We start from the raw sequence: 26,566 nt of genomic DNA, 5'->3' as shown, positions 1-26,566 counted from the left end.
AGGTACCTATCTGCATCTAGGGGTGCCCGACCCCCTTGTAACTCTGGCCCTAGGTCAGTATTTCTGTCCCCACTGTGGGTGGAGGTCGATGGGGAACTTATTGCCCAAGCTCAGAGGCGTGTCACCCAGAGAGCCAGAATCCCTCTGTGCTGGGCTCAGGAGTGGGTAGCCTATGCTCTGTTCTCTGGCCATGCTGCCTCTCTGATCTCTGCCAGTGAGCTCCACTGGCTACACGCCCTCCCCCTTTTCCGCTGGTGCCCCAGAGGCTTCTTCTATGGGGCACCAGGAGATAACAAATGCAAACAGAACAAGAGGGTGCATGCTCCCAGAGACAACCTCTGCCTTCAGCCCCTAGGACAAGCCAGAGCTGAGCTGGTCAGGGAGACCTTCCCATGGAGAAGCAGCATCTGCAGCATTGGCCCAAGCCAGTCCTTCCTGCATGGAAGTGCAGAACCCAAAGGAAACACATCCACTTACTGCAGCATGGTGCTTGGAGCAGGCAAAGAGGAATAGAACAAATGTGCAGAGGCCAGCAAATGAAATCAGCTGCTCTGGCCTTTTGGAGGTGTCCAGAACCAGCCATGTGACCAGACCAACCAGAATGGCCAGCCAGAACACCCTGCAGGGGAAGAACCAGACAGCAAGTTGGCCAGGTGACGTGGCTGCAGGAACTCCTGGCAGCATGAGGATCAGTTCTCCCCCTCCAGTGAGATGACAAGGGCTCAGTGCCAGCAATATGCCGCTGACACTCTACTTGTCCCTCACCACACACAGTCACATCCTGTCCCCAAGCTGGCCCAGTGGCAGTGGCTGGTTGAAGTTAGCCCCAAGGAGGAGGGAGGTCATGCTGAATGGCTGAGGAATATTCCTACAGGAGCCTGCCATCTCCTCTCGTTGGAGAGGAAGACCCCCAGTTGGTCAGGGCAGTCTGCAGTGTAGAAGACTCCTGGGTGCCTTGCTATCACTGAGCTCTCACAGCAGCATCCACGGGTGACACTTTCTACCATTCATGGCTGGTAAGGAGACTCCTTCCCAACCTGGCAGATGATGACTTGGCCTCAGCAATATAAGATCCTGCTCAGGACAGCGTTAAGTCATGCCAGAACACTGTCCTGGCACTTTCCTAAGATTTGGAACGGCATTGTGATACTTCTGCTGGACCCGGTCCAAGTGGCTCCTTTCTCTCCATTGCTGCAGAGCATCCTCCAAGCTGTCAGGTGTGGGTGCCAGGCCCAGGTGGAGGCTGCTCAGTGGCGGGTCAGCACAGAGGGAGCCAGGATGCTGCGGCCAGGACCAGGCGTTCACTGCGGTGCTGGACAATGTCGGGAGCTGGGTAGTGGGGACATCTGGACAGCAGAACCCCTCACAGGGAGCAGGAGTCACGCAAAGGTAGGGGGGATGCGGGGATGGGATGTGCTCTGTGGGGAGTCACCCTGCTTCCTTGGGCTTCTCCCAGCACTGTCCTTATCCCCACCTCTGCCCAGCTCCCCCACTACCATCCAGCTTCTGCTCCCTACCAGGGCCTCCCACTGACTAGTGTTCCAGCACTTGTGTTTTTAGGACTCCAACACTGCCTCAGGTACCTATCGGCTGGTTAGCCTGACATAGACCTTAGGCAAAATCACGGAGAGGTTGACATGGGATGCACTCAGTAAAAAAGTTAAGGGTGGCAGCATAATTAATTCATAGATTCACAGATTCCAAGGGCAGAAGGAACCAGAGCTCATCGAGACTGACCTCTGATACAGCACAGGCCAGAGAACTTCCCCAAAATAATCCCTAGAGCAGATCTCTTAGAAAAACATCCAGTCTTGAGTTAAAACATGTTAGTGATGGAGAATCCACCATGACCCTTGGTAAGTTGTTCCAATGGTTAATTACTCTCATTATTAAAAATGTACAGCTTATTTTGAGTCTGAATTTGTCTAGCTTCAACTTCCAGCCATTGGATGATGTTAGACCTTTTTCTGCTAGATTGAAGAGCCCATTATTAAATATTTGTTCCCATGTAGGTACTTATAGATTGAGATCAAGTCACCCCTTAACCTTCTCTTTGATAAGCTAAATAGATTGAGCTCCTTGAGTCTCTCACTATAGGGCAGGTTTTCTAATCCTTTAACAAGTGTTATGACTCTTCTCTGACTCTCTCAAATTTATCAACATCCTTCTTGAATTATGGAACCAGTATTCCAGCAGTTGTCACATCAGTGCCAAAGACAAAGGTAAAATAATCGCTCTACTCCTACCCAAGATTCCCCTGTTTATGCATCCAGGGATGACATTAGCCCTTTTGGCCACAGCGTTGCACTGGGAGCTCATGTTCAGCTGATTATCCACCACACCTCCCAGATCTTTTTCAGAGTCACTGCTTCCCAGGATAGAGTCTCCCATGCTGTAAGTGTGGCCTGCGTTCTTTATTCCTAGATGTATTCATTTACATTTAGCCACATTAAAACACACATTGTTTGCTTGTGCCCAGTTTACCAAACAATCCAGATCGCTCTTGTATTAGTGACCTGTCCTCTTTGTTATTTACCACTCCCCCAATTTTTGTATCATCTGCCAACTTTATCAGTGATGATTTTATGTTTACTTTCAGGTATTTCTCTATTTACATTTACATTGAGACCTAACAGTTAGCCATCTTTTAATCCATTTAATGAGTGCCATTTTAATTTAATCTTTCTAGGGTTTTTTAATCAAAATGTCATGTGGTACCAAGTCAAATGCCTTTAAAACATCTAAGTATATTGCATCAACACTATTACCTTTGTCAACCAAAATTGTAATCTCAGCAAAAAAAACCCCCCAAAAAAAACAAAAAAAAACCAAGTTAGTTTAATAGGATCTATTTTCCATAAGCCAATGTTGATCGGCATTAATTACATTACCCTCCTTTAATTCTTCATTAATTAAGTCTCATTTCAGCTACTCCATTATCTTGCCCAGGATCAATGTCAGGCTGACAGGCCTTAATTATGGGAATCATCCTGTTTAGCCTGTTAAAATATTGGCAGAGAATTAGCTTTTTTCCAGTCTTCTTGCACTTCCCCGGTATTCCAAGACTTATTGAAAATCAACATTAGTGGTCCAACAAGCGCCTCAGCCAGCTCTTTTCAATCTCTTGGATACAAGTTATCTAGACCTGCTGATTTAAAAATGTCTAACTTTGGTAGTGCTGTTTAACATCCTCCTCAAATAGTAGTGGATTGGAAAGAGTGTTATCATCATCATCCTCATATGTTAAGACCTGTCTCATCTGTTTTTTCCCAAATACAGAATAGAAATATGTGTTGAACACTTCTGCATTATTATCGATAATGCTACATTTCCATAAGGTAATGGACCAATGCCATTGTGAGGATTCTTTTTGTTCCTGATATACTTTAAAAACTCCTTATTATCCTTAATTCTGCTGACCATAGATTTCACCTAGTGTCCCTTTGATTCCCTTATCAATTTTCTACATTTCCTAGCTTCTGATTTATATTTATTATCATCAACTTCCCCTTTCTTCTTTCTATCTATCTATATTATTTTTTAGCTGCCTTCATTACCCTTCTAAACTACATCAGTTTTTTAACCAGTATGGCCTTCTTCAGTGATGGGATTGTGGGGTTTTGGGGTCTCTAGTAAGATGTTCTTAAACAATTCCCAATAAGCATTCTCTTTTTTCTGGTTAAATTTAAATTTGTCCCAACTGATTTGGCTCATAATTGTTTCATCAGCATTGTGAAATTGGCCCTTTTAAAGAACTAGGTATATATATATTACTCGTTTGGACTTTATTCTGCTTGCACATTATAAATGTGATCAAGTCATGATCTCTTGTCTAAAGTACCATTAATTTTCAGTTCTGTGATCAGTTCCTCTTTACCTTTCAAGACAAGGTCGAATAAAGAATTCCCCCGTGTTGGCTGCAACACTTTTTGAGTTAGGAAACTGGCATCTATAATGTTTAGAAATTCCAAAGGTGTTTTAGTCCTGGCAGCATGAGACCTCCAGCATATTTCACTCAAACTGAAGTCTCCATGATCACATAGCTTTTCTTCCTACACATTGAAGATAGGTGGATAAAGAGCTAGTCATTCTATTCCCTAGTCATTTAATGGTCTGTAGCAGACACCAACTAATATCCCATCTTGTGTTTTATCTATTAGGATATTCATCCATACATATTCAAATTAATTTTCTTCTGAATTATCAGTGACTTGGAAACAGGTAATACCATTTTTGACATAGAGGGCCACTTACCCTCCCCTTTTAATCATTGCTTTTCACAGTCCAATCATAGGAATCACTCCACTAGGTTTGAGCAATACCAACAAAATAAAATTTATGTTTATAAATGAGCAATTCCAGCTCCTCTTATTAGTTACCCTGGCTCCTAGCATTGGTATTTAGGTAATCTAAGAATGTCTTCTCTTCATGTTCTTTGATCCTTGACTAATTTTGCTCTCAACATCTTGATTCTGTGCTAAATAAGTTCTCTTCCCTCTATTTTAATACCAGTCAACATGTCTTTATGGATAATAGATCTGGTCAAACAAACTAGTCATCATTTTTTGATGAGATCACAAGTTTAGCTCATAAAGGTAAGTGGGCTGACATAATAGACTTAGATTTCTGTAAGGCATTTGACTGAGTCCTGTATAAAATTCTGAATAAAAAAAATCTATCACATATTAAATGGATTAAAAAACTGGTTAAAGAGTAGATCTCAAAATGTAACTGTAGTAAACAGGAAATTGTTATCTAGTGATGGTATTTCTATTGTTTTCAGTGTAGTGCTATTCAATATTTTATCAATGATTTGGAAGAAAATATAAAATCATTGCCAGTGAAATCTGCAGACGACACAAGAATTGGTGGAGTGGCAAATAATGATGGGGACTGGTCAGTTCTCCTGAGTGACCTGGATCACACGGTAAGGTGAGCTTATTGCACAATAAGCGTTTTAACACAACCAAATGCAAAGTCATACGTATTAGATCAAAGAACTTATAGCACCTTTAAAGTCCTGGAAAGCGGGGACTCGGAAAAGGATGTAGGGGCACAGTGGAAACCAACTGAACATGAGCTCCCAGTGCAATACTGTGGCTAAGGGAGTAAATGTGATTCTTAGATGGATAAACAAGGTAACATCAAATGGGACATGGTACGACATCTGTATACTGCACAGAGGAGACCATTGCTGGACACTGGGTCCAGTTCTGGTGTTCACACTTCAAAAAGGATATTTAAAAATTGGAAAGAGTTAAAAAAAGAACCAAAGGAATGATCTGAAGTCTGGAAAATCTGCCTTACAGTGAGAGACTAAAGAAACAGTCTATTTAGTTCATCGAAAAGAAGGTTAAGAGGTGACTTGATCACAGTCTGTAAGTGTCTACATGGGGACAAGTAGCCTGACCAAAGCCAATGAGACCACTGGGGTGCGTCAGGGACACTTGTGTGAGCAAGGGTTGCACCGCAAGGCAGGAAAGTCCAGGAATTACCCATAGTGCCCCGGGCACAGGGACCAAGGTGGGATGTTTGCTCTTTGAACGAATACCCCATAGTGGAGATCAGCTTCCGTCGAGGAAGAGATGGGGATCGTTTGAAGAGACCTCTCCAATCAGTACGGAGAGGCATAGTGCATCTTATCACAATCTCTCTTAGCACACCTGCAGCGGCTGTCAGATCCCACCCCGGAGAAGCCTCTAGGGCCACATCTGTGCAGGAGTGTGTGCCAGCATGTGTCTGCCGGATTCAGCACAGCTCCCAGCCGTGAAATCCAGCACAGGCCCAGTTAGTGCATGCCCACAGAGATCCTCCGTGTGTGCCCACCAGCCCAGCTGTCCCATGCCCATTGGGGGTGTGTGTGCACACTGACGTGATGGAGACCCAGTGCACCTGGTGAAATATGCAGCCCAGCGGAAAGCTGCTTTCGGTGGATAAAGTGTCTATTGCCAGACTCACCATTTTAGCCACGGCCAGGACTTCAGGCAGCATTTCTGACAGGGGCTCAGAAGCTTCGTCAGCTTGGCTCCATAGTGTTTCTGAATGAGGCCCCAGCCCACAAAGAAGATGACCAGAGCAGTGATAACGACCAAGGCGATGGCTCGCTGGAAGTCCAGCCAACAGGCAGCAATGAAATAGGCCAAGTACGCTGAGGAGAAGCAGGGCAGAGGCAGTGAGCGGCTTCAGGGGCCTGTGGGCAGACTCAGCTCTCACAAACCCTCCCTTGTCTCCAGCTATTCCTCCCCCATCCCTCACCACACAACCCCTACCACTGCAGAGCAATCCCACAGCAGTCAAGCGAGCTGGCTTGTGGGTGTGTAGTGACCAGCCATTCCTGGGGGCTGGAGGGACTGACAGGAAGGCAGAAGTAGACATCTCTACATGTTCACCGGGCGGGGTGGGGGGAGCAGGGTCATGCTATTCCAGGCCTAGAGATGCCTGAACTCCCCGTGAGGAGAAAGTCTGACAGGGATCAACGGGGAGAGAATGACACAGGCCCACTGCAGCTGGAAAGATGGGACATGGATGGGCTCAGGTGCAACCTTTGTGACAAGGTGTGGATGCCCCCCTTGCTTGGGGCACAGAAATCCAGACTAGCCCAAGGTCTGGAGAACATGCTGAGGGGGTGAGTCCACTTGGCTGAGGAGGGGTTCTTGGTTCTAGTGTCTTTGATTCCCAGGGAGGATCGCCTAGGGTTACCATATTCTGTGCCTCCAAATGGAGGACACTCCACGGCCCCCGGCCCCGCCCCCAGCCCCGCCCACACCCCCGCCCCAACCCCGCCCCCTCCCCAAAGTCTCCACCCCCTCCCCTGCTTCCCGCGAACATTTAATTCGCGGGAAGCCTGAAGCAGGTAAGGGGGATGTGGGGGGGAGGAGGCGCGGCCCAGGCTGGCCCCCCGGCGGCGGGCCAGCCTGGGTCGGCTCGGGCCCTGGGGTGCCGGCCCTGGCCCCCGGCCGACCACCCCCGGCCCGCCCAGCACTGCCGGCCCCCGGCGGCCCGGCGCACCCCCCAGCTCCCCGGCTCCCCGCGGGCCCGGCTCCCCGCCGGCCCGGCTGACCGGGCTCCCCGCCGGCCCGGCTGACCGGGCTCCCCACGGGCCCGGCTCCCCGCCGGCCCGGCTCCCCGCGGGCCCGGCTGACCGGGCTCCCCGCGGGCCCGGCTCCCCGCGGGCCCGGCTGACCGGGCTCCCCGCGGGCCCGGCTCCCCGCCGGCCCGGCTGACCGGGCTCCCCGCGGGCCCGGCTCCCCCCCGGCCCGGCTGACCGGGCTCCCCGCCGGCCCGGCTCCCCGCCGGCCCGGCTGACCGGGCTCCCCGCGGGCCCGGCTCCCCGCCGGCCCGGCTGACCGGGCTCCCCGCGGGCCCGGCTCCCCGCCGGCCCGGCTGACCGGGCTCCCCGCCGGCCCGGCTGACCGAGCTCCCCGCCGGCCCGGCTCCCCGCCGGCCCGGCTGACCGGCTCCCCGCCGGCCCGGCTGACCGGCTCCCCGCCGGCCCGGCTGACCGGCTCCCGGCCCGGCCCCGCGCCCCCGGCTCTCCCTCCGGCCCCGCGCCCGGCCCGGCACTGTGACCCTGGTTCCCGGCCCGGCACCATGCCCCCGGCCCCGCACCGCCAGCCCGGCCGAGCACCACCGAGCCCTCCCGATTTTCCCGGACATGCCCGGCTTTTGGGGATTTCCCCCCGGACGGGGATTTGAGCCCCCAAAAGCCGGACATGTCCGGGAAAATCCGGACGTATGGTAACCCTAGGATCGCCCACACGTTGTGAGAGGGCCTGACAGTCTCACCTGCACACAGGAGGCCCAGAAAGACCTTCCGGAGCACCTTGGTGTGAGCCTTACACACCCTTCTGGCCCGCGACACAGGCTGTGCTGCACGCCTGGGGAGATGCAAACAGAGACACCAACGCGCACACAGGGTGCTTGCCGAGCAAAGCTCCCCTGATTCAAGAGCCACTTGTTCCCAGCAGGAACTGCAGGATCCGGTGCAGCCTATTCACACCCATTTATCTTAACTAGCCTCCCAGCTGCAGGCAGTCACACAAACACCTCCAGCCTTCCTGGGATTTTAGGAAAGATGCCTCCCCACTACTGCCCCACATTGCCCTCCATAGGCATCGACTCCATGGGAGCTCTTGGGCTGGAACACCTGTTGCCGGTAGACCACATTTAGAGATCTATGAGTGCTGCTGCTCCCAGAACAAAGAGAGATGCCTCTTTAGCTCACATGGCAGAGGCTTATGCTTTTATATCCAGAGAGCCCCAATTCAAACCCAAGAGATGACCCAGACAGGGACACTGTGCTATCTGTTATCCTGGACCACAATCTACTCCTAGAGCCAGGATTCTTGATGCAGCTGAAATGTTCCAAGTGTAGACAAGCCCTTAGTGTGAGGTGACGGCTGGAGTGATGCTATGTTGCAAAGCAGTGTGTGCAGAAGACCATGGGAATGTCTACACTGCAATGAAAGCCCAGGGTTAGTGAGACTTGAGTCAGCGGACCCTGGGTTTGAGAACCCGAGGCTTGAGCATCTACATTGATTGCCAACCCTAGGTTAAGAATTTTTTAACCCAGGCCCGAACCTGGGGATCCAGCATCCACACTGCAGTACACAGCCCCACGTCCACCCAACCGTATTCCAGACTTCCTAGCACCCTCCTGAAATGTGGCCGCTCTAGCCCTTTGTTCGTGGTACAGCATGGGAAAACTTAACGGTCCACACCGCACATACAGGAAGTTTGAACAGCCTGCCAACACATCCTGCCGAGTTAACATTTTGGTCCGCGTGCTCCCTGAAACCGGAACCAGCAACATGGAGGAGTTGACACTTTAAGAACTTCTCGTGTGGCCTTTCACTCCTGCTTCAGGACACAGATAGCGCTTCCGTGAGCCACTGCTGGGCAGTTCAGTGGTGTTTTCTGTCTGACAGAGCTAGTGATAGAGCAGGAGGAGGGGGAGGACACAGACATGGCAAACTCAAACTGACTGATGCTGCTCATGACACTCGGTACAGTCGCTGATGCTCCCTACATAGACCAGAACAGGGCCACAAGCACAGACTGGTGGGACCACATCGTCACGCAGACCTGGGATGACCAGCAGTGGGTCCAGAACTTTTGCATAAAGAAAGGCACATTTCTGGAGTTTTGGGAGCATCTTGTCTCGACTCTCATGTGTAAAGACACATGCGTGAGGGTGGCCATGCCAGTCCAGAAGCAGGTTGCTGTAACCATATGGAAGCCAGCTACCCCAAGCAGCTACAGGTCCATTGCCAACCAGTTTGGTGCTGGAAAGTTGTCTGCAGATAAAGTGGTGGCGGAGGTTTCTGAGGCGGTCAGGCATGTCGTTTATCCCAAGGTCAGGGCCGGCTCTAGGCACCAGCCGATCAAGCACGTGCTTGGGGCGGCACCTCAGAAAGGGCGGCCAATGTTGGGGTGGCGGGGGGCACTCGAGGGGTTTTTTTTGTTTTGTTTTTTTGTTTCGGCTGGGCAGCGCAGGGGTGTTTCGGCAGTGTGGCGTGGCACGGCGCTGGGGGGGGTGGGGCTTCGGCGGCGCTGGGGGGGGGGGGGGGCAGCGTGGCGTGGTGCTGGGGGAGCAGGGGTTTGGCCAGCCCGGCCCAGTGCAGCGTGGTGCTCCACTCCGCTCCGCAGGAGGCGGGGATTTGGCCGGCCCGGCGCGGCACTCCAGGGGTTTGGGCGGCCCAGCATGGCACTGGAGTGGGGGTTTGAACAGCCTGGCGCTCCGGGGATTTGGGCGGCCTGGCCCGGCCCGGCGCTGGGGGGGAGTGTTGGGCAGCGCGGTGCGGCGGCTGGGGTTTCGCTGGCACGGCGCTGGGGGGGGCGGCCCGGCGCGGCGCTGGTGGGGGGGGGTTGCCGGCGTGGTGCTGGGGCGTGGGGGGGGGTCGGCGGCGCGGCGCTGGGGCGTGGGGGGGGGGGGTCGGCGGTGCGGCGCTGGGGGGGGGGTTACGGCGGGGCAGTGCTCTTCTTTTTTGCCTGGGGCGGCAAAAAAGTTAGAGCCGGCCCTGCCCAAGGTGACGGGCATGAAAGATATTCCTGAGGGAATCTCTGGCTTTGAGAGCATGGGGATTCCAAATTGTGCCAGAACACTGATGGGACCCATGTGCCCATAGTTTGCCCTCCTCAAGGAGCACGAGTACATAAACTACTAAGGGCGCTACTCCATAGTTATGCAGGCCCTCATTGACCAAGGAGGCCAATTTAAGAACATCAGTGCTGGCTGCACTGCAAATGTTAGATGCCAGGGTTTTCCTCCAAGCGGGAGTCTACATTCATAGACAGGCTGGGACACTATTCCCACCACATGATGTTGTTATAAATGGAGTTACTGTCCCCACTGTTGTTTGGGGACCCCACGCAAATCCCCTTTTTGCCTTGATTTATGAAACCATACCCTTATCTCCGAGGCCCTGGCCAGCAGGTGTAGAACGGTGGGTGAATGTGTGTTATAGACTCAGAGGCTCATAGACTTTAAGGTCAGAAGGGACCATTATGATCATCTAGTCTGACCTCCTGCACAACACAGGCCTCAGAATCTCACCCACCCACTCCTATAACAAACCCCTAACCTATGTCTGAGTTATTGAAGTCCTCAAATTGCGGTTTAAAGACCTCAAGGTGCAGAGAATCCTCCAGCAAATGACCCGTGCCCCACGCTGCAGAGGAGGGCTGATTGAAATCCCACTGGTGATGTTTACAGACTCGTTTGGATGCCAGTGTCATCAATGCTGTCTGCATTAGTCTGGCTTGCTGTGCTCTTCATAACTTTTCCCCTGAATGGACCTATGACAGCGAGTAGCCGCTGAACCAGCACACTCAGCCAGAGAGGGCACCTACCACAGCTGGAGCTGGGTGCACCCAGGCAACAGAAATCAGAGATGGACTTGCATGGCCCAATGGAAGAGGCAGGATAGTATCTTTATGAATGTGCTTGGAGGGCAGGGGGGCATTGATTGCTTCGGGGGGTGGGGGTTGATTGTTATGCATTTTTGACTGACATGACTGCTTATGAAATGAAGCTGGGAGGAGAAACTGTATGGATTGATGTAAATAATTGATGTATGGATTGATGCAAATAGCTGTATTGAGACATGGGTTTTGCATAAAACCTCCTAGCTGTCCCTGATCATGTGTTCACTGTTATTATTTGATATACACATTATCTGATATGTTGCAGTGATGGCCGTAACATTTCTTTATAAAATAAAAACCTTTACTTTTACACATGTATTGGAAAAGTACAATATGAAACCATTGCCTGCCAAGCCAGCTGCCATTACTCCCCAAAACACCAACACCACCAAAAGCTTTAGAAGTAACCAAGACCAAAGTGCATCACCAAATGCAATCAGTTGAACTATGCATGAGACATGCCTTCCACACTATTGAATGGCCCCCCTTCCTTCCTCCCCCATTCTCCTTTCCCTTCCTTCCATATTTGCTGGGCGCTTGGCACCGGGATGGGAATGGAGGCATACACAGAGAAGGGATTCAGCACTGAGGACTGCATGGGACACATTAGCCGTGTCCGACCTCTCATACGACCCGATCGTATGAGCCACCTAGCCGTGGAGTTGTCCAAGCTGTTCCTGTTCCAGGATCTGCGAATCAAGTGCTTGCTCCTGTGCTGCTACCCTGTCCCCAGCTATGCAGCCAGCTCGAGATTTTCTGCTCACTCTCGGCATGTTTTTCCTCTGGTCGCAAGCCCCTTTCCCCTTGGTACTTGACCTGCTTGTTGGCCTGTCCAGAACTTCAACCATAAGTTCTTCACAGAAATCCTTCCTCTTGGAACAGTGCATGAAGGTATGTTGGCCCAGGCTTTTGCAGTGTGGGCGAGCTGTGAGATACTGCACTTTGTAGAGGTTGAGGGACCTGGAATAGGACAAGACACAGAGGGGTACTGTCTCCAATAGCTTGGTGCAGGAGAACAAAGACTCATTTTGGAATTTCAAGGACAGAAAACATTACTTTTTGAAACTGAACTGCAATATATTGACAGAAGGCTGCTTCAGCCCACAGAAGCTCCCTAGACACAGCCGAGTTAATCGCAGTGCAAGAAGTGCTTGGTAATGAGCGACAGGGGATGGATCACTTGATGATTACCTGTTCTGTTCATTCCCTCTGGGTCACCTGGCACTGGCCACTGTCAGAAGACAGGATATTGGGCTAGATGTACCTTTGGTCTAACCCAGTAGGGCCATTCTTATGTTCTTATAATCTTATGCTGAGAGCATGGTAAGTTAAAAATCACAACATTTAAAAAAAAATTTTTTTAAATGGAATTTGGAGGAGGTTGATGGCCAGGCTGTTGGTGGGAAATCAGGTGTGTATGCCTCTGAAGTGCTCAAATGTATGGTGAGTGAACAGCACATCTATGAGTGGAGTGAGCTGGCGAGCTACCAAGGTAGCCCTGAAAAATACACCTTTCCCCGAAATGTGACTACAGACATGGAGTTCCAGCCACATGAAAAGTTTGCAGCTATCAGCCCCCAGGATTGGGTAAGAATTCATTAGCGAATCAACAGGGTGCTGCATTAGCATACGCATGGTTTAGCGCCTCCCCAGGGCTTCTGATGCAGCCTGGTAGGACGTTGTGCAAACACCTGGAATGGAACTCCACAGCCATCCCCTTTCTCCCCCTGGCAAATTTCTGAACTGACTTCAAACACCTAGTCGTATTTGGGATTAATGATTTCATCACCCATGAAATGCATGGACTACATTTAACAGAAATGGACTACATATGAAAACAGACAATTGAATCACTTCCCCCTCCCTCCAACCCTACAATTCAGTCTTTTCAGGTAGCTCATTACACCATGGCGTTGGTACCGAGTGGTGTACATATGGGGAAGGTAATATATGGTTCTTATTTTAACAAACTAGAAAATACTAGCAAAAATGTGCACCTCCCCAGGCGAGATTCTCTTTGACATGCCTGTTTTACTGCTGGTATTTCCTGGTATCCGTTTGGAATTCCATGGTGGGGGCAGAGGGCAGGAACAATGCGCTACTAGCAGCTACATGCTGCTACCCAGAACTTCTCTTTTGGCATTGGTTCATGAAGTGGAAATCTCTCCCATTCCCATATTAACAAACAGAAAAACGAACCCAGAAACTTACCAGACTCCAGAGCAGTTATCCCTCTTCTGTTTCTGCTGCCAGCTCCAAGGTGGGCTGTTCCTCCAGGGGGTATCAAAAAGCTCCTCTGAGTATGGCCCCAGTATGTGCTGCAGCTGCTCCTGTGGCAAAGCCTCCTCTAGGACCAGTTTCATCAGCAGAGTCACTTCATTTGCCTCATTCAACGATTCCCCTGCTGGCTTCTGAGGCCACAGGGCCTCCTCCCAGCTGACCAGGTAATCGAGCACCACTGGTGGCTCAGTGCTCAGAACAGTCCCCATCATACTCAAACTCATCATAAGAAGGGCGTGATGCCGGCGAGTTGCCAGAGATGCAGCTGTAGTCCTACACTCATAGTAGCAGTACTCATTCTTGAGACCCTTCATCTGTTCCCCACTCTGGTCGCTGGTCGGTAAATTTCCAGCACTACAAGCTTCTTTGCTATTTGCTGGTATACGTGGGCATTCCAGAACTCTTACTAAAATCAGTTGCATTGCAGGCCTAGCATCAGAGATTAACCAAGATCTGGCTCTGGCTGTCTCCTGCAACCATGTTGCAGTGCACTTTCTGGTTGGTATCCGTTGCAAACACAGACTGCTCTGTGCTCTCCTAAGGTGTGTTTGCAGCTTGTCAGTCAGAATAAAACAAAAGGATTAACCACAAAGCTGCTGTACTAGAACAAGGGGAGGTGCTTCCATTTCCCTGGAGTCAATTAATGATTCTTGGGAGAGAGAGGACAAAGGAAGTCAACCCATAGCATTGTGGGATAGTTTTGGCGGATTCAAAGAACCCGAGTCCAAGGAGTGTTACATCTACACTGCAAAACGACAGGCCTCGAACCCTGCGCCCCACCTTGAGTCCGGCTCAGACCTTCCAGCTTCATGGGGTCACAGGACCATGGCCCTGAGGCCAAGAGATGTGTGTAGATGGAAGAGGGATTAGGGTTTGAGCCTGAATCTGAGCCTGGGCTTACCTTGCAGTGTAGACATACTCAAAATGGTTGTGTGCTAATCTCTAGTTTACTATTGTGTTTGTAGTGTGTGTGTTTTGGTTAATGGATCTGTTTGGGGGGAAGTGACGCTTCCTGGGGTTACTATACCTCCAGAAGGTGGAGCGTTCAGCTCTCTCCTCTCTGTTGTTCTCAGGAGGTGGATTCTGTGCTCCCTCAGGGAGTCCCTCTTCTTCCTGTAAAACATCCTGTTAGTCAGTGTTCTCAGAGCAGGTCCAAAGGCCAGTGCAAAAGAGAAGGGAAGATTTACCATGGAGTCGAAAGCCGTGTTCTCCAAGCCCTTCTCCAGGTCACCGAGTGAAATTCTGACATCCTCCATATCTAGATGTGCTCCTGCTACAACACAAACTCAGAAATTAGCTGGATGGCCCCACAACAGTGCATCCTGTGAAGGAATGATGCCATGAGCACCATCTGATTCCCGAGCTGGGAGGCAATAGCCATTTGCTTCCCAAGAGTGGGGAAACCCTGAGCTGCTTCCTTGTTTTGGACCCAAGGGAGAGAAGCCCAGAGCTCATAGATTTAAGGCCAGAAGGGACCATTTTGATCATCTAGTCTGACCTCCTGTATAGCACAGGCCAGAAAACTTCCTGAAATAATTCCTAGATCAATCTTTTAGAAAAACATCCCATCTTGAGTTAAAAATGATCAGTGATGGAGAATCCACCACGACCCTTGGTAAGTTGTTCCAATGGTTAATGACTCTCTCTGTTAAAATGCAGGCCTTATTTCAGTCTGAATTTGTCTAGCTTCAGCTTCCAGCCATTGGCATATGTTAGACCTTTGTCTGCTGGATTGAAGAGCTGATTATTAAATATTTGTTTCCCATGTAGGTACTTATAGACTGTGATAAACTCACCCCTTAACCCAAGGTTGGCAACCTGCGGTACGCGTGCCAAAGGCGGCACGCGAGCCGATTTTTACTGGCACGCTGCTGCCAGCCGGGGTCCCGGCCCCTGGCCCCGCTCAGCCTGCTGCCGGCCTGGGTGAATGGAACCCCCGGCCGGCAGCGGCTGAGCAGTGCCAGGACCGCGGCTGGACGGAGCCGGCAGACGGAACCCCAGACCGGCAGCGGGCTGAGCCACTCAGCCCGCTGCCGATCTGGGGTTCTGGCCGCCGGCCCCTTGCCAGCTGGGGTCCCGGCCATTGGCCCCACTGAGCCTGCTGCTGGCCTGGGATACCAGCCGCCGATCCCACTCACCTTACTGCTGGTCTGGGGTTCCAGCCGCCTGGCCCCCTGCCAGCTGGGGTCCGGGCCTCCGGCCCTGCTCAGCCCTTCTGCCGGCCTGGAGTACTGGCAACCAGCGCAGGGCTCCGCTCCTGGCCTGGTCCCAGCGCTCTGCAGCCCTTATCAATAATTACACTACAATTAGCTTAAAAACTTTAAAACTTTGTTTGTATATTACAGCAATCGTTAAAACATGTATGATGTTAATAAATACATAGGTTTATTTCATCAAAGTAGTTGTACTTGCGTGGCTGCGCTTAATTTGTGTTTTCGATGATTTACCTTCTAAAAAAGTCTCGCATGTCTCGCATCCCCAGAAAGGGCATCTCACACCCTCAGGGGGTGTGTGCACCCCAGGTTAAGAACCACTGCACTAAACTGATAAGATCTGCATTTTAATTTAATTTTAAATGAAGTTTCTTAAATGTTTACTTTACATACAATAGTTTAATTATATATTATAGACTTATAGAGAGAGACCTTCTAAAAACATTCAAATGTATTACTGGCACGCGAAACCTTAAATTAGTGTGAATAAATGAAGACTCGCTTCTGAAAAGCTGCCGAACCCTGCCTTAACCTTTTCTTTGTTAAGCTAAATAGATTGACCTCTTTGAGTCTATCACTAGAAGGCAGGTTTTCCAATCCTTTAATCATTCTTGTGGCTCTTCTCCGAACCCCTCTTCATTTTATCCACCTCCTCCTGGAATTGTGGGCACCAGACTTAGACACAGGATCCTAGCACAAGTAGCACCAGTACCAAATACAGAAGTAAAATAATCTACTACATGACATTCCCCTGTTTATGCTCCCTAAGATCCCATTGGCTCTTTTGGCAATATCATCACACTAGGAGCTCATGTTCAGCTGATTATCCACCATGACCCCAAATCTCTTTCAGGGTCTCTGCTTCCCAGGATAGAGTCCCCCTCCTGTAAGTATGGCCTGTACTCTTTGTCCCTAGATGTGTCCATTTATATTTAGGCATCTGGTTCCTGAGCTGGGAAAGTGTGACCCTCGCACCCCTTTCTTTATTCACACCCTACACACTACTGTAATGATAACTGTATAAAATACGCCACTTTCTCCACATCACTCATGATTTTATATACCTCTATCATATCCCCCCTTAGTCTCCTCTTTTCCAAGCTGAAGAGTCCTAGCCTCTTTAATCTCTCCTCATATGGGACCCATTCCAAACCCCTAATCATTTTAGTTGCCCTTTTCTGAACCTTTTCTAGTGCCAGTATATCTTTTTTGAGATGAGGAGACCACATCTGTATGCAGTATTCAAGATGTGGGCGGACCATCGATTTATATAAGGGCAATAATATATTCTCCGTCTTATTCTCTATCCCCTTTTTAATGATCCCTAACATCCTGTTTGCTTTTTTGACTGCCTCTGCACACTGCGTGGACATCTTCAGAGAACTATCCACGATGACTCCAAGATCTTTTTCCTGATTGTTGTAGCTAAATTAGCCCCCATCATATTGTATGTATAGTTGGGGTTATTTTTCCCAAAGTGCATTACTTTAAATTTATCCACATTAAATTTCATTTGCCATTTTGTTGCCCAATCACTTAGTTTTTTGAGATACTTTTGAAGTTCGTCACAGTCTGCTTTGGTCTTAACTATCTTGAGCAGTTTAGTATCATCTGCAAACTTTGTCACCTCACTGTTTACCCCTTTCTCCAGATCATTTATAAATAAGTTGAATAGGATTGGTCCGAGGACTGACCCTTGTGGAACACCACTAGTTACCCCTCTCCATTCTGAGAATTTACCATTAATTCCTACCCTTTGTTCCCGGTCTTTTAACCAGTTCTCAATCCATGAAAGGACCTTCCCACTTATCCCATGACAGCTTAATTTACATAAGAGCCTTTGGTGAGGGACCTTGTCAAAGGCTTTCTGGAATGCTAAGTACACTATGTCCACTGGATCCCCCTTGTCCACATGTTTGTTGACCCCTTCAAAGAACTCTAAAAGATTAGTAAGACACGATTTCCCTTTACAGAAACCATGTTGACTATTGCTCAACAGTTTATGTTTTTCTATGTGTCTGACAATTTTATTCTTAACTATTGTTTCGACTAATTTGCCCGGTACTGACGTTAGACTTACTGGTCTGTAATCGCCGGGATCACCTCTAGAGCCCTTTTTAAATATTGGCGTTACATTAGCTAACTTCCAGTCATTGGGTACAGAGGCCGATTTAAAGGACAGGTTACAAACCTTAGTTTGTAGTTCCGCAACTTCACAAATAGTTCCGCAACTTCACATTTGAGTTCTTTCAGAACTCTTGGGTGAATGCCATGTGGTCCCGGTGACTTGTTAATGTTAAGTTTATCAATTAATTCGAAAACCTCCTCTAGTGACACTTCAATCTGTGACAGTTCCTCAGATTTGTCACCTACAAAAGCCGGCTCAGGTTTGGGAATCTCCCTAACATCCTCAGCCGTGAAGACTGAAGCAAAGAATCCATTTAGTTTCTCCGCACTGACTTTATCGTCTTTAAGCGCTCCTTTTGTATCTCAATCATCAAGGGGCCCCACTGGTTGTTCAGCAGGCTTCCTGCTTCTATGTACTTAAAAACATTTGTTATTACCTTTGGAGTTTTTGGCTAGCCGTTCTTCAAACTCCTCTTTGGCTTTTCTTATTACATTCTTGCACTTAATTTGGCAGTGTTTATGCTCCTTTCTATTTGCCTCACTAGGATTTGACTTCCACTTTTTAAAGGAAGTCTTTTTATCTCTCACTGCTTCTTTTACATGGTTAAGCCACGGTGGCTCTTCTTTAGTTCTTTTACTGTGTTTCTTAATTTGGGGTATACATTGAAGTTGGGCCTCTATTATGGTGTTTTTAAATAGCGCCCATGCAGCTTGCAGGGATTTCACTTTAGTCACTGTACTTTTTAACTTCTGTTTAACTAACCCCCTCATTTTTGCATAGTTCTCCCTTTTGAAATTTAATGGCACAGTGTTGGGCTGTTGAGATGTTCTTCCCACCACAGGGATGTTCAATACTATTGTATTATGGTCACTATTTCCAAGCGGTCCTGTTATAGTTACCTCTCAGACCAGCTCCTGCGCTCAACTCAGGACTAAATCTAGAGTTGCCTCTCCCCTTGTGGGTTCCCGTACCAGCTGCTCCATGAAGCAGTCATTTAAAGTATCAAGAAATTTTATCTCTGCATTTCGTCCTGAAGTGAAATGTTCCCAGTCAATATGGGGATAATTGAAATCCCCCACTATTATTGGGTTCTTAATTTTGATAGCCTCTCTAATTTCCCTTAGCATTTCATCATCACATCACTGTACTGGTCAGGCGGTCTATAATAGATCCCTAATTTTATATTCTTATTAGAGCATGAAATTTCTATCCATAGAGATTCTATGGAACATGTGGATTCACTTCAGATTTTTACTTCATTTGATTCTACATTTTCTTTCACATATAGTGCCACTCCCGCCCCCCTCCCCCCACATGACCTGTTCTGTCCTTCCGCTATATTTTGTACCCCGGAATGATTGTGTCCCATTGATTGCTCTCAGTCCACCAGGTTTCTGTGATGCCTATTATATCAATATCCTCCTTTATCACGAGGCACTCTAGTTCACCCATCTTATTATTTAGACTTCTAGCATTTGTGTACAAGCACTTAAATAAACAGTGACAAGTTTTTAATCTGCCCTTTTCTGATGTGTTAGATTCTTTTTTATGTAATGTTTATCATCTGATCTGGCCCTTACATTATCCTCCTCCATCCTCTGCTCCTGACTATAACCTGGAGATTCTCTATCATTAGACTCTCCCCTAAGAGAAGTCTCTGTCCGATCCACATACTTCTCTGCAGCAGTCGGCTTTCCTCCATCCTGTTTTGAGCAGGGGGTTGGACTAGATGACCTCCTGAGGTCCCTTCCAACCCTGATTTTCTATGATTCTAAGATTCTATGATATCTAAAGCCAGATTGCCAAGCCTAGGTAAAGGGAATAAACAGGTTTATCCTAGGCAAAAAAAATGTGGGTTTACCCTAATGTACATTTTAGCAGTAAGCAAAGACATCAAGCTAAACCAGTGGGGATATTCTGAGTCTGAAGTCGAGAGAGAGAGAATTAATATGGTTCCTGCACCCCAGAAAGACACAGGAGACTGAATTCCCAGGAGGCCTTCCTGACTTTTAGGACAAAGACAATTCCTTTGGGGATATAAAGGACAGAGAGAGACTCCATCTTTAGCCTCCACCTGAGGAGACAAAGGAACCAAGCACTTTGTGATCCGTGTATTGAGTCCTGGCCAGAGGGTCTGGTCAGCTATGCTAGACAAAGACCGACGGTGAGAAAATTACTGAGAGCAAAATCTGTAGCTTGTTAAGTTAGGTCTTAGTCATCAGAAAGCGTATTTTTATTTGTGTTTGTTTGTAACCCGTTCTACCTTCAGTCCCTCCTGCATGGTATCAATTAACCTATGTCCTTTTGTTAATAAACGTGCTCTATTTTGACTATAATCCAACTCTGTGCTGTGTTTGAATTGAAATGATTGTTCACTCCAGTTAAAGGAGACCAGGGAGGGACTGTTGTGTTCTAGGCAGGCTGCTGGGGTCAGAGCACTGAACAAGGGACACTCAGGAAACTACATGCTTGTCTGATGGCAGTTGGAGTTCGGGCCGTGAGCCACAGCGGCAGAGCATTTACGGCACCCAGGGTTACAGGGCGGGGGGTGACACAAGCTCACACTGGTCTGGGTTGAATCCCAAAATGTTACAGAGGGGAAGCTGGGAGCTCTTTCCTGGTTCTGTATCAGCCTCCAGGAGATGCAAGGAGCAGCTTTGTGATTCTAGGCCTGAGAGAGGAGTCGTCCTGAATTTCTCTCCTATCCAGAGAAGCACTGAGTATGTTCCTGAACCAGTAAGATTAATGGAAGAGCTGCCAGTGAGTGCGGGGGTGCAAGGCAGGTTCATTTGCTCTCTTCCTCATCTTTGTTCAAGAGCTTTTCTCTCTCCTCTCTACCCCTGACAAGGGAGGATCCCTGAGCAGACTTCTTGTTTCCAACTGGAGTGGTGGAAAGCCCCACATTCCTGCCTGCCCCAGAACTTCCTCACAGGGGGCCAGGAGGCAAACAGACAGTCACTGTTTATAAAGTATGGTCAGCCCCTTTCCTGAGCTCATTTCCTGGGCCCTACCCCCAATAAAAACAATATTCAACTGGTTGAGAGTAAAAATAAGTGCTGGGCTAATCCCCAAAACAAGCATTGCAAATCCTGGAAATTCAGAGCCAAGGTTACACTTAGAAGAAACATGGTGTGTCACAGTGTGGAAATACACAGCTAAGGCTCCCAAACATCCATAACTCTGCCCTGCAGTGACTCCATCCTGTAACAACGCTGTTATGACTGGTGCAGAACAGAATTTGTGGTCCCAGATTAGATTAAATTTGAACAGCTCCGCCCCCTGGAAAATGAGTCACTTCCTAGGGCTCTGACATTGGCGTTGTTAGCCAGGGGCTCAACGGTGACCAGGGCCCACACAATGGGCTGGGGGCAGGTGCCTCCCCCTCCACAGCACTCACACAGTGCAGCCAACCCCAAAAGCTCAGATGTCAACAGTCAGGCCCAACAATCCTAGAACTGGTCCCCAAATAGTGAGATTTTTCTACAAGTTTATAACATGGGCTTGGTCTGCTTTAGAATACTGACCTCCCCATGTGCCTCCCCCCCCCCCAAGCCCAGTGCATGAGGAGCAGCTGCAGTGCACCAACAGCCCCAACATACAGATAGAGGGATCTGACCCCACTGCATGGGCTCTGGCTGAGCCTCCAACTTCCCCAGCCCAGCCTTGTAAACAATGTATACTGTGTCGAACGCAGCCGCGGCCCTGCCATCCATTGTCAGTCCCAGCCCTGCCCCTCCCTACTCACCCATCCATGTCACCCCAGCCCCATCCCACACCTCCATGTCCTACACCACCCTTCCCCTCAGCCATCCATTGTCACCCCATCCCTGCCCCACCCTGCCCAGCCCCATACCTGCCCTGTCCCTACACAGCCATCCATTGTGCCCCCCTGAATCTCCCAGGGATCTTCATCCCACACCACAAGATCCAGGAAGGGTGCTCTTGCAGCAGGGTTCTCTTCTCCCCCTGGCAGACCACAGGGGCAGCTCCTCCCCATCCTGGGTGCTGCAGCGAGGAAGAGGAGAGGGGGGCAGCATGAAGCACATTGACCCATGGCTCACAGGAGGGAGGGACAGCAGGGAGCAGAATGACTTGTGCATCTCCCTGCCATGTCAGCTGAACATTGATCCCCAGCAAGATAATGGAGCGGCTGGTACGGGACTCAGTTAATAATGATGTAAAGGAGGGTAACGTAGTTATTGCAAATCAACATGGGTTTATGGAAGATAGAGTGTCAAACTACTGATATCTTTTTTCTTGATATTACAAGTTTGGTTTCTAAGGCTAATAGTGTGGATGTAATAGACTTCTGCCAGGCATTTGACTGCACAGTATTCTGATTAAAAAACTAGGACAATATAAAATTAACATGGCACACATAAAATGGATAAAAAACTGGCTAACTGGTAGTCTCAAAATGTAATTTAAATGGGGAATCATCATTGAGCACGTGTGTTTCCAGTGAAGTCCTGCAGGGATCAGTTCCTAGCCCTACGCTATGTAACATTTTTATCAATGACTTGGAAGAAAACAAAATTATCACAAATTGGGGGAGTGGTAAATAATAAAGAGGACAGGTCAATGATACAGAACAATCTGGATCACTTGGTAAATTGGGCACAAGCAAACAATACGCGTTTTAATACAGTTACATTTAAGTGTATACATCTGGGAACAAAGAATACAGGCAACACTTACAGGATGAGGAACTCTATCCTGGGAAGCAATGACTGAAAAAGATTTGGACTTCTGGTGGATAATCAGCTGAACATGTGCTCAGAGAATGACGCTGTGGCCAAAACAGCTAATGTGCTCCTGAGATGCATAAACAGGGGAATCTCTAGTAAGAGCAGAGAGTTTATTTTATCTCTCTCTTTGGCACTCGGGTAACCACTGCTGGAATCCTGTGTCCAGTTTTGGTGCCCACAGTTCAAGAAGGATGTTGATAAAATGGAGAGTTCAGAAAAGAACCACAAGAATGATTAACAGATTAGAAAGCCTGTCCTATAGTTATAGACTAAAAGAGCCCAATCTATTTAGTTTAACAAAGAGAAGGTTAAGAGGTGACTAGATTACAGGCAGGGCTGGCTCCAGGCACCAGCCTACCAAGCATGTGCTTGGGGCGGCACCTGGAGGGAGGCGGCGGTGCTCAGGCCCGAGAGCGGGGCCGTGATTGGGCTCGCTGCCCTCCCCCGGCGCTCCGGCCGGCTGGGGAGAGCGGGGCCCTGGCCGGGCTCGCCGCCCTCCCGTGCCGCGCTGCCCGCCGGGGGGCGGCGGGAGGCTTTTTTGCCTGGGGCGGCAAAAAAGCCAGAGCCGGCCCTGATTACAGGCTATAAGTACCTACATGGGGAACAAATATTTACTGATGGGCTCTTCAGTCTAGAAATTAAAGATCTAAAACGATCCTTGACGTTGAAGATAGATAAATTCAGACTGTAAATAAGATGTACATTTTTAACAATGAGGGTAATTAACCACTGAATCAACTTACTAAGGGTCATTGTGCATTCTCCATCACTGGCAATTTTTAAATCAAGACTGGACTTTTTCTAAAAGCTCTGTCTAGGATAGGGGTCAGCAACCTTTCAGAAGTGGTGTGCCGAGTCTTCATTTATTCACTTTGATTTAAGGTTTCGCGTGCTGGTAATACATTTTAATGTTTTTCAGACGGTCTCTCTCTATAAGTCTATATATTATATAACTAAACTAGTGTTGTATTGTAAAATAAACAAGGTTTTCAAAATGTTTAAGAAGCTTAATTTAAAATTAAATTAAAATGTTGATCTTACGCTGCCGGCCCGCTCAGCCCGCTGCTGGTCTGGGGTTCTGTTCACCTAGGCCGGCAGCGGGCTGAGTGGGGCCTGCGGCTGGGACCCTGGCTGGCAAGGATCCGGCAGCCAGAACCCCAGACCAGCAGCGGGCTTTGCAGGGCCGGTGGCCGGGACCCCACAACCCACTGCCGCTCAGGGGTTCCATCCGCCGGCTCCTGCCAGCCGCTCAGCCCGCTATCGGTCTGGGGTCCCGGCCCTGCCCACATACAATGGGTACCTACGTTCTCCCTGGTTCTGGCCCATTCTCTTCCTCTCTCTGCACTGAGCTGAGGGTGGGAGTGCACTGAGCACGGGGCTGGGGGTGAAGGGTCTGGCAGAGGGAGGGGAATGAGGGAGGGGGCTCAGGGTTGGGGCAGGAGATTTGGGTGTGGGGCACTTACCTGGGCAGCTCCCATTTGGTGCGAGGGGTGCAGGAGTTCCCGTTTGGTGCTCAGGGCAGGGATGTGGGGGGTGCAAGAGTCAGGATGTGGGGGGGTGCATGGGGTGTGGGAGTGCAGAATATGTGGGGGGGGGTTCAAGAGTCAGAGCAGAGGGCTGGGGGCATGTGAGGGGGGTGCAGGTGTCAGGGTGGGGGAGCTGGGTATGTGTGGGGGTACCAGAGTCAGTTCTGGGGTCGTGGGGGGGAGGGGCTGAAGGAGTCAAGCAGAGGGCTGGGTGTGTGTGAGGGGGGTACAGGGCTCAGGGCAGGGGCCTGGTGGGGGTGCGGGTCACAGGGCTCAGGGCATGGGCCTCGGGGGTGTGCGAGGCTGCGGGACTCAGGGCGGGGGGGGGGTCAGGGCAGAGGGCTGGGTGTGTGTGAGGGGGGGTCAGGGCTCAGGGCAGAGGATTAGGGTGTGTGAGGGGGGTCAGCGCAGAGGGCTCCCCCCCACTCCTGCGGCCCCCAGCTAGCTCACCCACTCAGGGCCCCGCGGCGCACCGCACGAGTGCAACTAGCACCCCCTGGTGAGAGAGTCCCCTCTGGCTGTGTCTGGAGGAGCTACTCCGGACAGTGCATGACCCCGTGGTATGTGAGCTCCTCGCCCCAGGGATCTCTGGCCACCACCGATTCCCGCTCGCCCACGTCTGCTGTGCGCTCAGTGCTGCCAGGCCGCGGGACTCTCCGCTCCTCCCGGCAGGTACCGATCTATGGTCGTGGCCGGGCACCTCCTCCCCGGGATGCTCAGCAGCCGGCACTGCTGCCGCTGCTGGCCTCTCCCGCCTCCACCGCCCCCTCTTACTGCCGTCAGGAGTCGGGACCGTGTTCGGCAGCGAACCCACTCCCCCGGCGCACCGCCAAACCACCATGGCCAGCTATACCAAGGCGGCCCAGGTGAGCGGCCCCTCCGTGCCCCCGGGCAGGGCTCCTCGCCGGGTGAGGGGATGCGGGAGCCCACAGGCAAGCCGCTGAGGCGGCTCCTCTCTGGGGCGGCGCGGGCTCTGCCCCTCACTGGCTGCGTGTCCTCGGGACTCGGGCAGGCAGCAGCGTGCCATGAAAAATCGGCTCACGTGCCATCTTTTGCACGCGTGCCATAGGTTGCCGACCCCTGGTCTAGGAATTATTTTGAGGAAGTTCTTTGGCTTGTGTTACACAGGAGATCAGACTAGATCAGTGGTCTCCAAACTGTGTGCGTGCCCTGCTAGGGTGTCATGGAGGAATGTTTGGGGAGGTGCACAGTGGGAGCAAGGCCAGCCCCCACAGGGGGGCAGGGAGGGAGCGCCACACTTCCAACCTTGTTCCGTGCCCAGACCAGCTCCAACCCTCAACCCTATTCAGACCCAGTCGTACTCTGCCTTCAGGCCAGGTCCGCCTCCAGCTCCACTCTACCCCCTGCTCCGCCCCCAGCCCAGCTCTGTCCTCATTCCCTCTCTGCCCTGAGCCCAGCTCTGCCTCTAGCCCCAGCTCCTCCCCCATCCCCAGTTCTACCCCCAGCTCCGCCGCTGAGGAAGCCTTGGCTGTGCAGTATTGGAGGAGGAGCGCAGACAGATTCTGTTACTGGTGTGGGGGGCTGACAGGAAAAGTTTGCACACCACTGGACCAGATGATTACAACGGTCCCTTGTGGTCTTGGAATCTATGAAATGGCAAAAGCTAGCAACCCTGCTGACTAATGAACATGTGCACTCACTTACACTTCACCTATGGATTCGTTAATGGCTGGTGACTCTGTCCACTGGGCTGCCCAGAGCCCTGCCAGGCACAATGTGTGTAGCCCCTGACAGGCTGCTAAGCGCCTTTATCCCCACTGCATAGAACAGCATGACAAAGGGACTGTCCCAGGGTCATACAGGGGGAAAAACAGGAATAGAGCCAGATCTCTGACCTCAGCTCTTTACTTTCTCCTGCAGGCCGTCCCAATGCCACCATGCACAGAAGATGCAGCCTCGCCTACCCCACTGCTCAATGACACCTTCTGAATTTGAGTGAATGAGCTTCCAAAGCGGTGGCATCAATATGGAATGAGACACCAGATAGTTCAGAAAATTTGGGTTCTTCCTGAAGTTTATCAGTCCTGTTTGTCCTGAAAAACCTCAAGTTCATCCAAAATTCCTTTCAAATGTAGGTGAACCCAGAGAATGGCACATTCTGTACTGTCAACCTAACCCATAAGAGTCCACTAAATTCAAACCAAGCCCTATCCTCACAACACCACCACCAACCCAGAGCCTCCACATCCTCTGTCCCCTGCCCTGGTGCTGACCTTTCCTATTGCCCCTTCAGCCTGGCCATCTGCTGTAATCCTCATGTTTCCCATTCCCTTCTCTCTCCCATTTTCCTCCCCATCCCTCTAGCAGAGCTGGAGCCCTGCCCCATGACCCTCAGTCCTGGTGGCCCCATTCACCATTGGCTCCAGCCCCATGCAGACCCCATTAGCAAGTGACTCACCACAGACACCTGGTCCTTCTTGTGAGGGTTGAATACCGATTCCCTGGCTCTCTTGTGCTCACAGAAATCTTCCCATTTCTTTGTGCCACAGGCTGGCAAGGGAGCAGGTTATCAATTAACAGAAAAGTCCAAGGAATTGGACTCCGTCTTCCCAGGTCATCAGGTACCATACATGTCTGCGCCTTCCTGAACGTTCCTCCAGCTAAACTCCTAATGACTTTGGTTAACAGTAAACACAGGAAGATAAAGCTCAGACCCAAGAATCTTAGTGGGTAGCCCTGTCCCTTCCACCTTGCCCTGTGAAACACCATTGTTAGTAAATATTA

The 26,566-nt window shown here is 50.2% G+C and overlaps 1 protein-coding gene across 1 annotated transcript in view; it reads right to left on the bottom strand.

Moving 5' to 3' along the window:
• The window catches only part of LOC128843928 (sodium/nucleoside cotransporter 1-like), a 54,267-nt gene extending 27,932 nt beyond the window's left edge, over window positions 1-26,335 (bottom strand). The window contains exons 1-7 of the mRNA XM_054041069.1: window positions 26,241-26,335; window positions 15,345-15,490; window positions 14,394-14,479; window positions 14,234-14,319; window positions 7,786-7,877; window positions 5,959-6,148; window positions 478-619 (exon numbers count right to left, since the gene is read on the bottom strand). Coding sequence (XP_053897044.1) covers window positions 478-619; window positions 5,959-6,148; window positions 7,786-7,877; window positions 14,234-14,319; window positions 14,394-14,462 — 579 coding nt within the window. The 5' untranslated portion in view covers window positions 14,463-14,479; window positions 15,345-15,490; window positions 26,241-26,335. The remainder of the gene's footprint in view (window positions 1-477; window positions 620-5,958; window positions 6,149-7,785; window positions 7,878-14,233; window positions 14,320-14,393; window positions 14,480-15,344; window positions 15,491-26,240) is intronic.
• Window positions 26,336-26,566: the final 231 nt, after the last annotated feature.

The sequence above is a fragment of the Malaclemys terrapin genome, chromosome 10 (assembly GCF_027887155.1).
Source record: "Malaclemys terrapin pileata isolate rMalTer1 chromosome 10, rMalTer1.hap1, whole genome shotgun sequence".
Taxonomy (NCBI): domain Eukaryota; kingdom Metazoa; phylum Chordata; order Testudines; family Emydidae; genus Malaclemys; species Malaclemys terrapin.
This window is presented reverse-complemented; position numbering and strand designations above follow the sequence as displayed.